This window comes from Triturus cristatus, chromosome 2_2 (assembly GCF_964204655.1).
Source record: "Triturus cristatus chromosome 2_2, aTriCri1.1, whole genome shotgun sequence".
NCBI lineage: Eukaryota > Metazoa > Chordata > Amphibia > Caudata > Salamandridae > Triturus > Triturus cristatus.
The window spans coordinates 330,274,994-330,290,049 of NC_140582.1; the positions used below are offsets into that span (position 1 = coordinate 330,274,994).

A 15,056-nucleotide genomic window follows, 5' to 3' on the forward strand; every position below is an offset into this window, starting at 1 on the left:
AGGGAAGAAACATTCTGTCTCCCACTTGATAAATTTGTGGATGGGAGGCGAGACCTTTCCCTATCTAGAGAGACTCCCAAATAACAAGGTGCGATGCGGGTTAAATCAAGCCCTAATGTCAGAAAGAGGCGGTGCTTTACTAGGTGAAAGAATAATCTGTAAGTGTGGTCTCAATAAGAAGGGATATTTAATCCACACCCTAGTGGATTTCTTGTGGTTTTTGGCCCAACGGAAGTTCTTTTTAAAACATATTTTTATAAAATATGACATAAAGGATAGAGGGCAAGCGATTAAATTATTGGCTGAAGTGAGATTTCTTGATGTGGCTTGTTCCATGGGTCGATTTTTTATTATCTGTTGATATACTTTTACAGTTAAACTAAGAAAGCCTTATTGAATTATGTGAAATCGTTTGCTTGAGTGTTAAGGATGGTTTTAGAGATTGCAAATTGTATTGGCTGGATTGATTTAAATGTATTGTATACTGTGTTTTATATTGAGTATTTTCGTATTTGTATTTTATCTTGTTTTTAGAATCCTTGTTTAAAAGACTAAGGTATAAAGAAACATATGTTTGAACTGACTCTAGGGAATGATACACCAGTATTTGTAATGTCTTATCTTATAGGCCAGGGTATTCCAATAAACAGCATATATTCTTTGGTATCAGAAGGGTTATAAATTAACAAGAAAAAAATGAACCTTGAATTCTCTTACAATTACAGTTCAGTGCTGCAAATCAAAACATTTCAATGCAAAGTTTTGCTTTATATGTATACATGATGATATGAATATTATTGATTTTTATAGTGAGGACAGTTAAATTATTGTTGTCACAGAAGTCGAGAACTTTATGTCCATATCCGTATAATTTCACAGAGAACTTTATGTCCATATCAGTATAATTTGACATAATATGAGAGAACATTTTTCAAGAATATACTGAATCCGATGTCTCTTAAAACTGGTGAAGAGCACAGAGTCAAAACCAAAAATATGGTGGATGTTTTCTTGTTTCAGGACCCTTGTCCTGAGATAATTCAACATTTAATGTGAGAATGCTGCTTGTATGTTACTGTGAGATATAAAATCACTAGGTTTGTCCTAGCATTTTTAAGTCACAGGCCTACACTGATATTGATGAAATTGTTTGCATATTAATAAAATTTCTGTTTCATTAATATGAACATATTATCAATAAAAATGTACATAGAGCTCAGTAGCATAATACGTGTGCAATCTTGTAATGTTGTGACATAAGTTGAATATTATTTTTTAGTTCCATTTTATAACAATGATAATATAAAATTAAATTTGATAAGTCTAAAAGCAATAAAGTATTTAGGTCCTTACTATAAGGATTTATGGTAGAGAAAAACTATTTATATGACGGATGAAGAATGAACAGATTGCTAGTGTTGAGTGGAAAGTCTTCCGAGTGCTTCATACTTATAACATGTTCATTTTCACTGTATCTTTTTTTTCAGGGTGCGATTCAGGAAAAGTATGAGGCAATTGATAAAGACACACCGATTCCAACAGACAGACAGGTAAGTGTTTCTAATATACATGACCAAAAATACTGTTGGTTCAGCTTTGAATCTGCCAAATAATATGGTTTCAACTATATACCTTTTCTAGATAATTATTCATTTTGCTTTTTTGACCTATTTTATTCATGGATTTGGGTTCCCTGTCGATGAGTTGGATGACTGCTATCAGAATTCACTTCCAGAGCTGTATTCCTATATCTGCCTGGTGGTTCCATAGAGTTCTTTCTTTCATAATTCCGCTTTTATCGTGGTTTGAGGACAGCTTCCCAAAGTCACTGGCACTCCATTTCTGGATCTAAACGGTCAAAATTAAGAGGCATTTATGAAAATCATTCTGTATTAAAAAATCAGCCCGGGAGATGTATCCCATTTATCAAGGTTGAGGGTTTGTTAAGTATTCTCAGTCAACGTTAAAAGTCATTTCAGTGATGAGGGTCTCGGGCCTCTCCCTTTCTGACAACAGCGGAGTCGCCTTTGCCTAGCAAGTATTGGAGGAGGGTTGTGCTACTTTCTCTGCTTTCTCCAGATCCTCCGACTGCAGTGATTCCTATCCTAACACCTGATGATGATGTAGCTTCACATCCTATTCAGAGGGCAGAACTTATTCAGCCTTCATAGGAGGTGTCAGTGCCTCCTCAGATTAGAAAGCCTTTGATTTATCTGCAACATAGAAGTATTACTACTCCTTATGAAAGCTGTCATGCAACTAGAACTGACACTGCTTCTGGTCATTTCCAAGTGTCTGAGCCTAAATGAGAGACTTGTCAGAGATGTCATGGTGTGTAATGGATTAAACCTTCCACTCTGCACAGAGAAAGAAGACACATAGATACTAATCATCATCTTAAAGACACCGACTCCTGCTTTTTCCTGTATTCATTCCAGCAAGGATTTCTTCTGTTGATAACCCCATGTCTATCTATGAACTGCCCATTAGATATTTTAGATATTTTTAAAAACATTCAGACAAAGCTTTATGGATTTGTTATTACACCGTGCTCATGATGAACCAATTGCTTGAGTTTCTCATTAGAGTAAGTGAAGGCATTAAAGAAATTGTGAAGGAAGGCATGACCACTTAAGACAATTTAATTAATGTGACATTGTTAGACGGCGACCTCAGAGGAGCCCGGAAAGGGGGTCCTGACTACCCTGAGACCCACCCTCAAAGTATCGTAGCCGGGCACTGGCGGGAGACTCCTCAGGAGGAGAAATCTCGTATCGAGGATCGTACTTCTGGCACCACACGACACAGAAACACCACACCGTGCGTTCTTAGGAACCAATCTTTATCAAACAGGTTAGCACTGCAAATATTTACAAGGAGAGCACGGGCTCAATGAGTCTCGGAAGGGATAGGGGGTAGCGGGACAGTCTCTGGTAAAAGGTTCAAGGCAAGGGCGTACCCGGCGCACAGCTCACAATCCTCGAGCTGGGGGGTAGGCTGGTTGTCGTGGGGTCCGGCGGGACCGGTGGAGTCTGTGGAAGCCGCGAGTCACTCAGCGGGCTCAGGTACAAGTTCGGAGGTCTTACGATCTTCAGGGAGCCGCGAGTCACTCAGCAGGCTCAAGTACAAGTTCGGAGGTCTTACGATCTTCAGGGAGCCGCGAGTCACTCAGCAGGCTCAAGTACAAGTTCGGAGGTCTTACGATCTTCAGGGAGCCGCGAGTCACTCAGCAGGGCTCAGGTACAAGTTCGGAGGTCTTACGATCTTCAGTGAGCCGCGAGTCACTCAGCAGGGCTCAGGTACAGTTCGGAGGTCTTACGATCTTCAGGGAGCCGCGAGTCACTCAGCAGGGCTCAGGTGGTTCTAAGTTCCAGGAGCCGCGACCGCGTCAGCAGGCTCTCGTTGTTCCAGCGTCGAATCTGCCGGACAGTCCCAGAGCACCCTTTGTTATAGGTCGACCCCTCTTTGATGTCCGGAGTCTGTGCAGGCAGGGGTCTTGTCACCTGGGGGTCGCTTGTCGGGGTTTCTGCCATTGTCTTGTGATCTTTTCAGGGCCGGGTCGGGAGGAGCCCCAGACACCCAGCAGGCGTGGAGCCAGCCCTCAGGGAGGCCGGAGCTGCCGATCGAAACCCATCGCCCCAGGGGAGTTCAGAGGTGCGATAGAAACTGCTCCTCCCTCTCTCATCCCCTGGAAGCGTGATGTCCTCCAGCCGGAGTGGCGCCTCTAGGCCCGGGTCGCGCTGGGGCCGGGCGGCCATCTTGGTGCATGAAGTGGGCACGCGGGCCCGGGGTGGCCGAAGGGAGAGAGGCCATGGACGAGGATGTCCGGGTCGGGTGCGTGTGTTCTGGTGGAAAGGATCGGTTAGGCCGGGGGATTGGGGCTGCCGGTACCAGGCTAGGTGGTGTGGGGACCAGTAGAGCCATGTTACGAGGCCGGGTCCAACACGCGTCCCCCCCAGCTGAAAGCCGGAGAGAACTGCCCATCATCTTGGGGGGTTCTCTTCGCTGAGGCGGAAGAACCGGGAGAGGCCGTCAGCGTTGGCGTGGTCCGTACCAGGGCGATGTTCTACGGTGAAATCCATCCCCTGGAGGGAGATTGACCACCGCAGTAGCTTGGGGTTTTCTCCTCGCATGAGCCATCGCAAGGGCCGATGGTCGGTTTGGACTTTGAAATGGGTGCCGAACAGGTAAGGGCATCGGCTCGGGTGACGTCATTGAGCCCCCGGTAGTCCACACAGAACCGGAGCTCGGGGGCGACACCGGGGGCCGCTGCCTTCGGGACCAGGACCACTGGGCTTGCCCAGGGGCTGTCAGATGGCTCGATCACCCCCATGGTCAACATCTTTGAGACTTCAGCTTGAATGCAGGACCGGACCCGGTCTGGGACCCGGTATGCTCGGTGTCTCACCGGCGGGCTGTCCCCGGTGTCCACGTCATGGACACACCAGTCGGTGACTCGGGGGATCAGGGAGAAGAGGTCGGCAAATTGTCCTAGTAGCTGGCGGCAGTCCTCTTGTTGCTGGGCAGTGAGAGCTGGGGAGAGGTTTACTCCCTCCACGGAGCCATCCTGCTCCTTGACACACAGGAGGTCCGGGAGGGGATCAGACTCATCTTCGGCCCCGTCATCGGTGGCCAGCAGGAGGCTCAGTTCTGTCCGCACGAAGTGAGGCTTGAGGCGGTTCACGTGAAGGACCCGGAGGGGATCCCGAGGCGACTGGACGTCCACCAAGTATGTGACTTGACTCTTCCGCTCAATCACTTTGTAGGGCCCGGTCCACCTGTCCTGGAGGGCGCCTGGCTTTACGGGGGCCATGACCCATACTTGTTGGCCCGGCTGGAACTCGACCAGAGTGGCATTCTGGTCGTACCAGCGCTTCATCTCTTCTTGGCTTGTCTCTAGGTTGGCCTCTGCCAGTGCTCGGAACTTCCTGGTCTGGTTCCGGAGGGTCAGAACATAGTGGAACACATCTCGTGGGGTGGTCTGGGGTGCCGCCTCCCACCCTTCCTTAACCAAGCTGAGGGGACCTCGGACGGGGTGCCCATAGAGCAACTCAAACGGGCTGAACCCTAGGGACTTCTGGGGGACCTCTCGGTAAGCGAATAAGAGGCAGGGGAGCAGGACGTCCCACTTACGCCGGAGGGGCTCTTCTAGGCCGGTGATCATCCCTTTCAGAGTCCTGTTAAACCTCTCTACTAGGCCGTTCCCTTGGGGATGGTACGGGGTGGTGAATTTGTAGGACACTCCACATTGTTGCCACAGGGACGTCATGTACTTCGAGATAAAATTAGTGCCGCGATCGCTCACGACCTCGCGGGGGAAACCTACCCGGGAAAAGATCCCCATCAGGGCCCGGCCCACTACGGGGGCCGTGACGGTGCGTAGGGGGATCGCCTCAGGGTATCGGGTGGCGTGATCCACCAGGACCAGGATGAAACGGTGACCTTGGGAGGTGGGGGGGTCCAGGGGCCCCACGATGTCGATCCCGACTCGTTCCAAGGGGGTACTGACGACCGGGAAGGGTTGGAGGGGAGCCTTGCGCTTACCCCCACTCTTCCCACTAGCTTGGCACGTGGGACAGGACTTGCAGTGGGCTTCTACAGCTGCTCTCATTCTAGGCCAGTAAAAATGGGTCACGAGACGGCTGTAGGTCTTGTCTTGACCCAGGTGGCCGGCGAGGGGGACGTCGTGGGCTAATCCCAGGAGGAAGTCTCGGAAGCGGAGGGGTACCACCAGCACCCGTCCGGATCCCAGCTCCACCGACTTCTGCTCACTGTACAAAATGCTATTCTCCCAATAAATTCGGTGCGTTCCAGTTTGGTCGCCTGCGGCTTGGCCCTCGGCCTGGCGCCGTAGTCCCACCAGGGAAGGACAAGTGGCTTGCTCCCGGCAAAACTCCTCCCGGGTGGGCCCGCCCTTGTGGCGCCATTGGGCCAACTCGGGTAGATCGCCTAACTCGGGGACCGGGGCGGTGACGGACAGTGAGGGCTCGTCGCTGGCGACGGGCCCTTCCGGTGGGGGGACGGGAGGACCCTCGGGGGTTACTGCTCTGACTTCTTCGGTCGGGGCGTCTTCGACTTCTCCCAGGGGGGGAAGTCGAGCTGACATGGATCGGGTGGTGGCGCACACCCACTCGGGGAGCCCCATCATCTCTAGGTGGGCCTTGCGCTCGACGTGCTTCCAGGGAGAACTCTCCAGGTCGTTCCCTAAGAGGCAGTCGACCGGCTGGGAGGTTCTTACGGCAACCCTCAGCTTACCTATCACCCCACCCCACTCAAACGGCACCAGAGCTACCTGACACATACTCTCTCTATTATCGGCGGAAATTACTGGGCAAAAGACGTTGGGGAGGATCTGCTCCTCGGGGACTAAGTGCCTGAGGACACCGGTGATGCTGGCCCCGGTGTCCCGCAGGGCCTCTATTTGGTGGCCATTGATCTTGACGAGCTGCCCGTATTTCTTCGTGTTGGAGGGCAGGAGGCTACCAGGGACCATCTCCCTATCTCCCAGGGATACTAGGGCCATGGCTGCGGGTTCCCACTCCCCGGTTTCCTCAACCTCCTCCCCCAGAGCTATGTTGGCTATCTGTCTTGCAGGGGTGTTTTGGGTGGCCATGGGGCATTCTGGGTCATTGGCGTAGTGGCCGGGCTTCTGGCAACGGAAACAAGTGACGGTTACCCTGTGTCCCCGTCTCCCGGGGGGTCCGGTTACTGGTGGGGGGGGCGCTGGGAAAGGTGGAGGTTGGGTTTTTGGGGGACTCGGCTGGGACTCTCTCTGGCCTCCCTGGTTCCCCCCTCCTCTCTGGCGGGGTGGTCCCTGACTGGCTCGGGGGTATTCTCCTACCATGTCCCGGGTGACCCGGGTGTTGGTCCAGCGGTCTGCTTCCACCGCCAGCTTCCTGGGATCGGTGAGTTTGCTGTCAAGCAGATGCTGGCGTAGTTCCACAAAGCAGTTCGCAGCCAGGTGTTCCCACAACAGGAGGTCGGTGAGTTCCTCAAGGGTGGTGACTTTGCTGCCCTTGACCCACCCATCGAAGGCCCGACTAAAAAAGTTTACATATTCCACCCAGGTGGTGCCCGGGATTTTCCTGCAGTCCCGGAATCGCTGACGGTACATCTCGGGGGTGAGACCGTACCTTGTGAGTAGAGCCTCTTTCATGTGGCTGTAGGAGGTCTGCAGAGAGAGGGGTAGGTCGAGCAGGGTGTCTCTTCCTTCGCTCAGAAACCGTCCCCACAACCCTGCCCCCCAGTCCTTCTGCGGGACCCGATGGGAGGTCATGGCGACCTCGTAGGCCCTGAACCATTGTTGAATGTCATCGTTTTTATAATATTCCTTGACCACGTCCTTGGGGATGTGGACCTTCTGCTCCGCTGGGGAGGTCGCCTCTCGGTTTCCCGGGGGCCTCCCTTCCTCACTTCTGGCCTTGAGCTCGATTTCTTTCAAGCTGCGTTCGTGCTCTAGTTGGAGCTTTCTTCCTTCGTGTTCCCGTTGGAGCTTCTTCTCTTCTAGCTCGCCTTGCACGCGCATTTGCTCTACTGCTAGCTTTTTCTCCGCTAACTTTAATTTGCCTTCGATTTTGAGTTTAGCTAACTCGAGTTCGTGATTGCGGCTTCTCTCTCTGTCCGCGAGTTCTTCCGGGGATAGACCCCCGTCTGGTACGATGCCTCGCACCTGATTGCTGCTGCTTTCGCCTTGGGGGGCTTCGGCCTCGTCGGGGCGCTCCCCCGTGTCTTCCGGGCGGGAGGCCCCGGCATCCACCCAGGCTTTCAGTGCTTTCTGCAAATCTTCCTTGGTGTTGAGACCGGTGGTAGCGATTCTAAGTTCTTTGCAGAATTGCTTTAGTTCTTTGTGTGTGTATTCTTCTAGTTGTTCCACCTGGAACACCCTGTTGGCGTTGATTTCTGCGGGGATCATGGCGTTTCCTTCTGCCATCTTTGTCGGTAGTGCGTCCGTTGTTCACGGTACGATCTCTCGGTGATGGGCCCGAATCCCGTCGCTTGCCACCAATGTTAGACGGCGACCTCAGAGGAGCCCGGAAAGGGGGTCCTGACTACCCTGAGACCCACCCTCAAAGTATCGTAGCCGGGCACTGGCGGGAGACTCCTCAGGCGGAGAAATCTCGTATCGAGGATCGTACTTCTGGCACCACACGACACAGAAACACCACACCGTGCGTTCTTAGGAACCAATCTTTATCAAACAGGTTAGCACTGCAAATATGTACAAGGAGAGCACGGGCTCAATGAGTCTCGGAAGGGATAGGGGGTAGCGGGACAGTCTCTGGTAAAAGGTTCAAGGCAAGGGCGTACCCGGCGCACAGCTCACAATCCTCGAGCTGGGGGGTAGGCTGGTTGTCGTGGGGTCCGGCGGGACCGGTGGAGTCTGTGGAAGCCGCGAGTCACTCAGCGGGCTCAGGTACAAGTTCGGAGGTCTTATGATCTTCAGGGAGCCGCGAGTCACTCAGCAGGCTCAAGTACAAGTTCGGAGGTCTTACGATCTTCAGGGAGCCGCGAGTCACTCAGCAGGCTCAAGTACAAGTTCGGAGGTCTTACGATCTTCGGGGAGCCGCGAGTCACTCAGCAGGGTTCAGGTACAAGTTTGGAGGTCTTACGATCTTCAGGGAGCCGCGAGTCACTCAGCAGGGCTCAGGTACAAGTTCGGAGGTCTTACGATCTTCAGGGAGCCGCGAGTCACTCAGCAGGGCTCAGGTACAGTTCGGAGGTCTTACGATCTTCAGGGAGCCGCGAGTCACTCAGCAGGGCTCAGGTGGTTCTAAGTTCCAGGAGCCGCGACCGCGTCAGCAGGCTCTCGTTGTTCCAGCGTCGAATCTGCCGGACAGTCCCAGAGCACCCTTTGTTATAGGTCGACCCCTCTTTGATGTCCGGAGTCTGTGCAGGCAGGGGTCTTGTCACCTGGGGGTCGCTTGTCGGGGTTTCCTGCCATTGTCTTGTGATCTTTTCAGGGCCGGGTCGGGAGGAGCCCCAGACACCCAGCAGGCGTGGAGCCAGCCCTCAGGGAGGCCGGAGGGCCGATCGAAACCCATCGCCCCAGGGGAGTTCAGAGGTGCGATAGAAACTGCTCCTCCCTCTCTCATCCCCTGGAAGCGTGATGTCCTCCAGCCGGAGTGGCGCCTCTAGGCCCGGGTCGCGCTGGGGCCGGGCGGCCATCTTGGTGCATGAAGTGGGCACGCGGGCCCGGGGTGGCTGAAGGGAGAGAGGCCATGGACGAGGATGTCCGGGTCGGGTGCGTGTGTTCTGGTGGAAAGGATCGGTTAGGCCGGGGGATTGGGGCTGCCGGTACCAGGTTAGGTGGTGTGGGGACCAGTAGAGCCATGTTACGAGGCCGGGTCCAACAGACATGGAATACAGCATCTTGCCACTGTGGGCATCTACCATGGTATTTCAGTATTTTGGTTTCTAATAGGCTAAAACCTGTATCTTTAGGTCCTGAGGTGCAACACAAAATGCTTGTGTTCCCATTATAATGGGTCGCCTGTAGTTAGTTCCTGCCAGATGAAGAAATCCCAAATATATGGACAGAGATAGACACAATAAAGTCTGTTCATGTAATAAAGAGAAAGGAGTTCCTATAAGTACACTTTAAGGGTCTTGGCAAGAAACATTCTCACATCCCATACTGGAAGAGGGAGCTTCAAGAACAAAAACCATAAAAGTAGTTTTTCACTTCCAAAAGACCTTCCGCGGAAGAAGTGATCACCAGCAGTCTTCTGCTGCTGCAGTGAAGACCCCTGGGAAACAGTGACTCCATCTGCTTACCCACCACGCTGGTGGGAGGGACGTAACTTCATTCATATCATAGCTTTAAAAAAAATCACAAAGGGCACATGCACTGTACATATTCCATGAAATGTGTACAAAATCAGATTTCCAGCTCTTATGAGCAGTTATTTCGAAAATTGACTAGCTGGTTCAAGAACCTCAGTCTCTACTGGAGAAACATACACTAGATTAATTTACGTCTGTGATTTTCTAATCAAGAGCAGCAGCTCCAAACAGAAGTTTCCCCACTCAAGATGGCGAACTAGTGGGTAAAAAAGGTAAATTTCATGTTGTGGACTCTTCACCAAATTGTCCCTCATCTTTAGGACGGTGGTTGGTTGTGTAGTCTAAATTGGCCAAACGAATATTTTCATGGGCCAAGTTGTATGAAACATAGGAAGGTTCTATGTTTCAAAGTCAGTAAGGGTCATTATAAATACATAATGCTGCCTCCTAGTCCGCACCCAGGGCTTTCATCAAGACTTTCACAATAGTATACTAGCTTTACTTCCAGAATAGGAGTATTCATGTTCCTTTTTTTATACAATTGTCTGATTAAAGCCTCTTTAGTTCATAGACTTCACCAAGACCTTCAGGTTTTTTTTCTTCTGGAGTTTTATATAGCCGAACTTGAACCGAAGGTATCAGAGCGCTTTATATGAGCACCAGTTGCATTACACAAAGTAACATTAATTTTTTTGTTAGGCACGGAGAGATTAAGTGATGTGCCCAGAATCACAGGATGTTGAGCGTCATTTCTGAGACTCGAACCCGGGTCCCAGGATTTGATATATTACCTACTGGCGGTCGCCAGTAGGTAGTTATAGTTAGGACCCTGTTTCCATAGGAAAACCGCAACATTCTATTTGGAATAACTTTGGCGCCGGTCGACGAATCCTCGCGAAATTTTCAAAACTAATGGGGCGCTACGCTCCGCTCCTACCCTGAAAGTCTCGGGGGGGATTCGTCAAGCGGGGGCTGAGAAAAAAGGGGGGTCCCAAAACGCGTTTTTCCCATGCATTTTTCCATAGGACCTTTAGACACAGCTACAGCCCGAACGGCTGAACAGAGTTACTTGAAATTTGGCAGAGAGGTAGTCTACAGGTCAAGGAAGTGCCTTTTGTAGGTCTGGTGTAAATCTGTTCAGTAGTTCCTGAGAAAATAGCATTTAAATCAATATATATATCTGTGGCAGCTTACCGTGCGCTTACCGTGCGCTTACGGTAAGCTTACCGTACGCGTACGGTGCCGTGCGCGAGCGCGATTCTGATTGGCTGTTAGATCTTAGTAAACATTCGAATTGGTCGAAACCAGGAAGTTGCGGCCGCCATTTTCTCTCTCGCACTCTGAGGGGGGGAGGAAAAACAAATTTGGATAACATGATAAGGGGCACGCTAGACAGCTCTGAACCACCTATCCTTGGTCATTGTGTCCCCAAAGAACGCCCCAGGGCAAAAAATCTATTTTTTTTTTTTTAGAAAAAACGCCGATTACGCTTACCGTACGCGTACGGTAAAAAATAATTAAAAAAAAAAAAATTATCCACATTCACCCCACCCAGTGTGCAAAAGGTGCCCATAGGGCACCTATTGTGCATAGCATATTTTTGTTATCGATGTAAACATTTAAGTGATAACCTTTCACAACGAAGCGCATAATATGTCCTCCGTGTGCGGACGGTGCGCGAAGCGCATCGTGCGTACATGGCCCATCTAGCGTAATGTGGGCACGCGGTGCGCGTAGCGCACCGCGTGCCCACCGTGCGTGCACGGCACTAACTGCGTAAAGTGGGCGCACGGTGCGCGAAGCGCACCGTGCACGCACGGAACGACCTGCGTGAAGTGGGCGCGCACGCCACGAACGGCGTAAAGTAACTTAGTATTTAAAAAACCGTACAAATTCACTGAAAAAACCATAGGTTTCACACACGTTATAGTTAGGAATTAGCATTTAAAAAACCTTGCAAATTCACTGAAAAAACCATAGGTTTCACACATGTTATAATAAGCTGGACATTTCACTCGTAAAAAACCATTGAAATTCCCCCGTTATAGTTAGTGCAGGCAACTATAACTCACGCGACCGCAATCCTCTGCTGATGACATATGTGTCTTTATGAAAAAAAAATATTTGCAATATATGTATAGCTAAAATTTAATGGAAGAAGACATGGGCAAATGAGTGTCTAAATACAGTATTAGCATCAGCAGAGGATTGCGGTCGCGTGAGTTATAGTTGCCTGCACTAACTATAACGGGGGAATTTCAATGGTTTTTTACGAGTGAAATGTCCAGCTTATTATAACATGTGTGAAACCTATGGTTTTTTCAGTGAATATATATATATATATCTCCTAAGCATTGAGAGCGCACTCGACAGTGCTCTGCCCTCCGGCTCTGTACTCCAGTCTGCCCTCCAGCTCCACCTTTCATATGTTGTGCCGACGCGTTTCAACGTCGAAACCTCTTCTTCTTGGGCTGCACAAATGACACTTAAAGATCGCATTACTTTAATTTCTGGCTCATTTTATTGCAAGACTCCCAGTGGGCGTATACTAAGTGCAACGTCACTCTGATGTTTGCTCGGACTCGAAGTCCGTAATGCGAAAAAGAATGCGTGTTTTAAGTAAGTTCAAGTGTTCATTTGTAAATGATGCTTCTTTAAATACCTGTAGTAGGTTGTGTCACGTTTGAGCAGGCTTCATTTACATCAAGAGCACTGAGCCAAAAAAGTCCCGAACAGTTTCAGACTCCAGCCTCGCTCAGCTGGTAATAACATTCGTCTTCCAGCAGGTGATGGTGCCTTCCCCACGGCCAGGCTGCCGTGTGCAGTAATCGAAAAACAAAATGCCCTAAGCATTGGGAGGGCACTCGAATGTGCTCTGCCCTCCGGCTCTGTACTCCATTCTGCCTTCCCGCTCCACCTTTCATATGTTGTGCCGACGCGTTTCAATGTCGAAACCTCTTCTTCTTGGGCTGCACAAATGACACTTGAGGATCGCATTACTTTCATTTCCGGCTCATTTTATTGCAAGCTCCCCCAGTGGGCGTATGCTAAGTGCAATGTCACTCTGATGTTTGCTGGAATCCAAAGTCCGTAATGCGAATAAGAATGCTTGCTTTAAGTAAGTTCAAGTGTTCATTTGTAAATTATGCTTCTTTAAATACCTGTAGAAGGTTGTGTCACGTTTGAGCAGGCTTCATTTACATCAAGAGCACTGTGCCCAAAAAGTCCTGAACAGTTTCAGACTCCAGCCTCGCCCAGCTGGTAATAACATTCTTCTTCCAGCAGGCGATGGTGCCTTCCCCACGGCCGGGCCGCCATGTGCAGTAATCAAAAAACAAAATGCCCTAAGCATTGAGAGGGCACTCGACATTGCTCTGCTTTCCAGCTCTGTACTCCAGTCTGCCTTCCCGCTCCACCCTTCATATGTTGTACCGACTCGTTTTAAGGTTGAAACCTCTTCTTCTTGGGCTGCACAAATGACACTTGAGGATCGGATTACTTTCATTTCCGGCTCATTTTATTGCAAGCCCCCCAGTGGGCGTATGCTAAGTGCAACGTCACTCTGATGTTTGCTGGAATTCAAAGTCCGTAATGCGAATAAGAATGCTTGCTTTAAGTAAGTTCAAGTGTTCATTTGTAAATTATGCTTCTTTAAATACCTGTAGAACGTTGTGTCACGTTTGAGCAGGCTTCATTTACATCAAGAGCACTGTGCCAAAAAAGTCCCGAACAGTTTCAGACTCTAGCCTCGCCCAGCTGATAATAACAGTCTTCTTCCTGCAGGCGATAGTGCCTTCCCCACGGCCGGGCCGCCGTGTGCATATATGTGTGTGTGTGTATATATGTGTATATTTGTGTATATATATATATCAAGAGCCAGAGCATCATACGCAGTCGGCAATGTTCCATCATCATATTTCCTCGTGCCTAACGCGTTTTGGGCTCAACATAGCCCTTGTTCACAGGCAAAACAGCAGCCATAAATAACCATGCCAGGACTGCTAGTCTGTTATTTATATATTCTTTAATGACCCTCAGGTGAGCCTCATGATAAATCACTATGCATGATGGGACTAGTAGTCCTGTGTCCTTCAACCACTTCCCCAGTGGGTGTTGCAATGCCATTTAAAAATAACAATATTTATACAAAGCCACTAGTAGGCTGACAGTCCATAGCTACCTTTGTTGCACATGATGTGCCCCGATGTTCTGTAATGACTCTGATTTTTCAAAGTCACAGACCCGCCATCACATTAGGCGGTGGTGCGCTCATATGGCTGGACTGCCGTCATCATAGCGAGAGCCACAGTTTGTCCACAACAAAGCGCACTCCTCTCCAGGTAACTGCATTTAATTTCAGCAGCATACAAAGTCGGCAATGTTCAGTCATCATAATTTCTCGTGCCTAATGCGTTTCGGGCTCAACACCCACTGGGTAAGTGAATGAAGGACACAGGAATATATAAATAACAGACTAGCAGTCCTGGCATGGTTATTTATGGCTGCCGTTTTGCCTGTGAACAAGGGCTATGTTGAACCACTCACACACCTACATAACCACTCACACACCCATACAGCCACTCACACACCCAGAAAACAACTCACACACCCAGTTAACCACTCACAAACCCATTCACAGACCCATACAGCCACTCACATAGCCACTCACAGACCTATTCAGGCACTCACACACCCACTGACGCACATACAGCCACTCGCACACCCATATAGCCACTCAGACACTGATACAGTCACACAACCACTAAGATGACATTTGTTTGAAATAGTATGCTTCAGCTAGTTGCTGAAATCCAGGTCTGGATGATGTGCAAGCAGAATTTGAGGCGTTGGATATCTGAAGTAGAGGAGACTTTTAAGTAGAGTTGTGTATCATCGTCATATAGGTGATTCCTGATGCTATTATCTGTGAATAGAGCATTAAGCGGCTCCATGTAAAGTTTGAAGATGGAGACAGTATGGGGGACTCTATATGAGATAGGGATCTTCTGTGACTGAGAGGTGCCCATGTGAACAAACTGGTGTTAATTAAAAGGCTAGGAGGAGAAGCAGTGAAGGACATTGACGGTGAATCCCATTTGTGACTCAAGGCTGTAAATGAGTGTGGGATACTGTGTCGAAGGCATCTAAAAAGTCCAGCAATATCCGGAAGGAGGGGCTATCATCGTGTGTGGTTAAGAGGACATCATATACAATGTTTAAGGTGGCGGTCTTCATGCTGCAGTGTGATCTAAAGCCAGACTGGCAGTCAAGAA

At 49.7% G+C, this 15,056-nt stretch overlaps 1 protein-coding gene across 2 annotated transcripts in view; it reads left to right on the forward strand.

Annotated features, from left to right (window-relative positions):
- The window catches only part of TBCK (TBC1 domain containing kinase), a 1,508,203-nt gene that overhangs the window by 490,845 nt on the left and 1,002,302 nt on the right, over positions 1-15,056 (forward strand). For both annotated transcript variants that reach the window (XM_085641401.1, XM_085641402.1), the window contains exon 16: positions 1,488-1,550. In XM_085641401.1, coding sequence (XP_085497527.1) covers positions 1,488-1,550 — 63 coding nt within the window. The remainder of the gene's footprint in view (positions 1-1,487; positions 1,551-15,056) is intronic.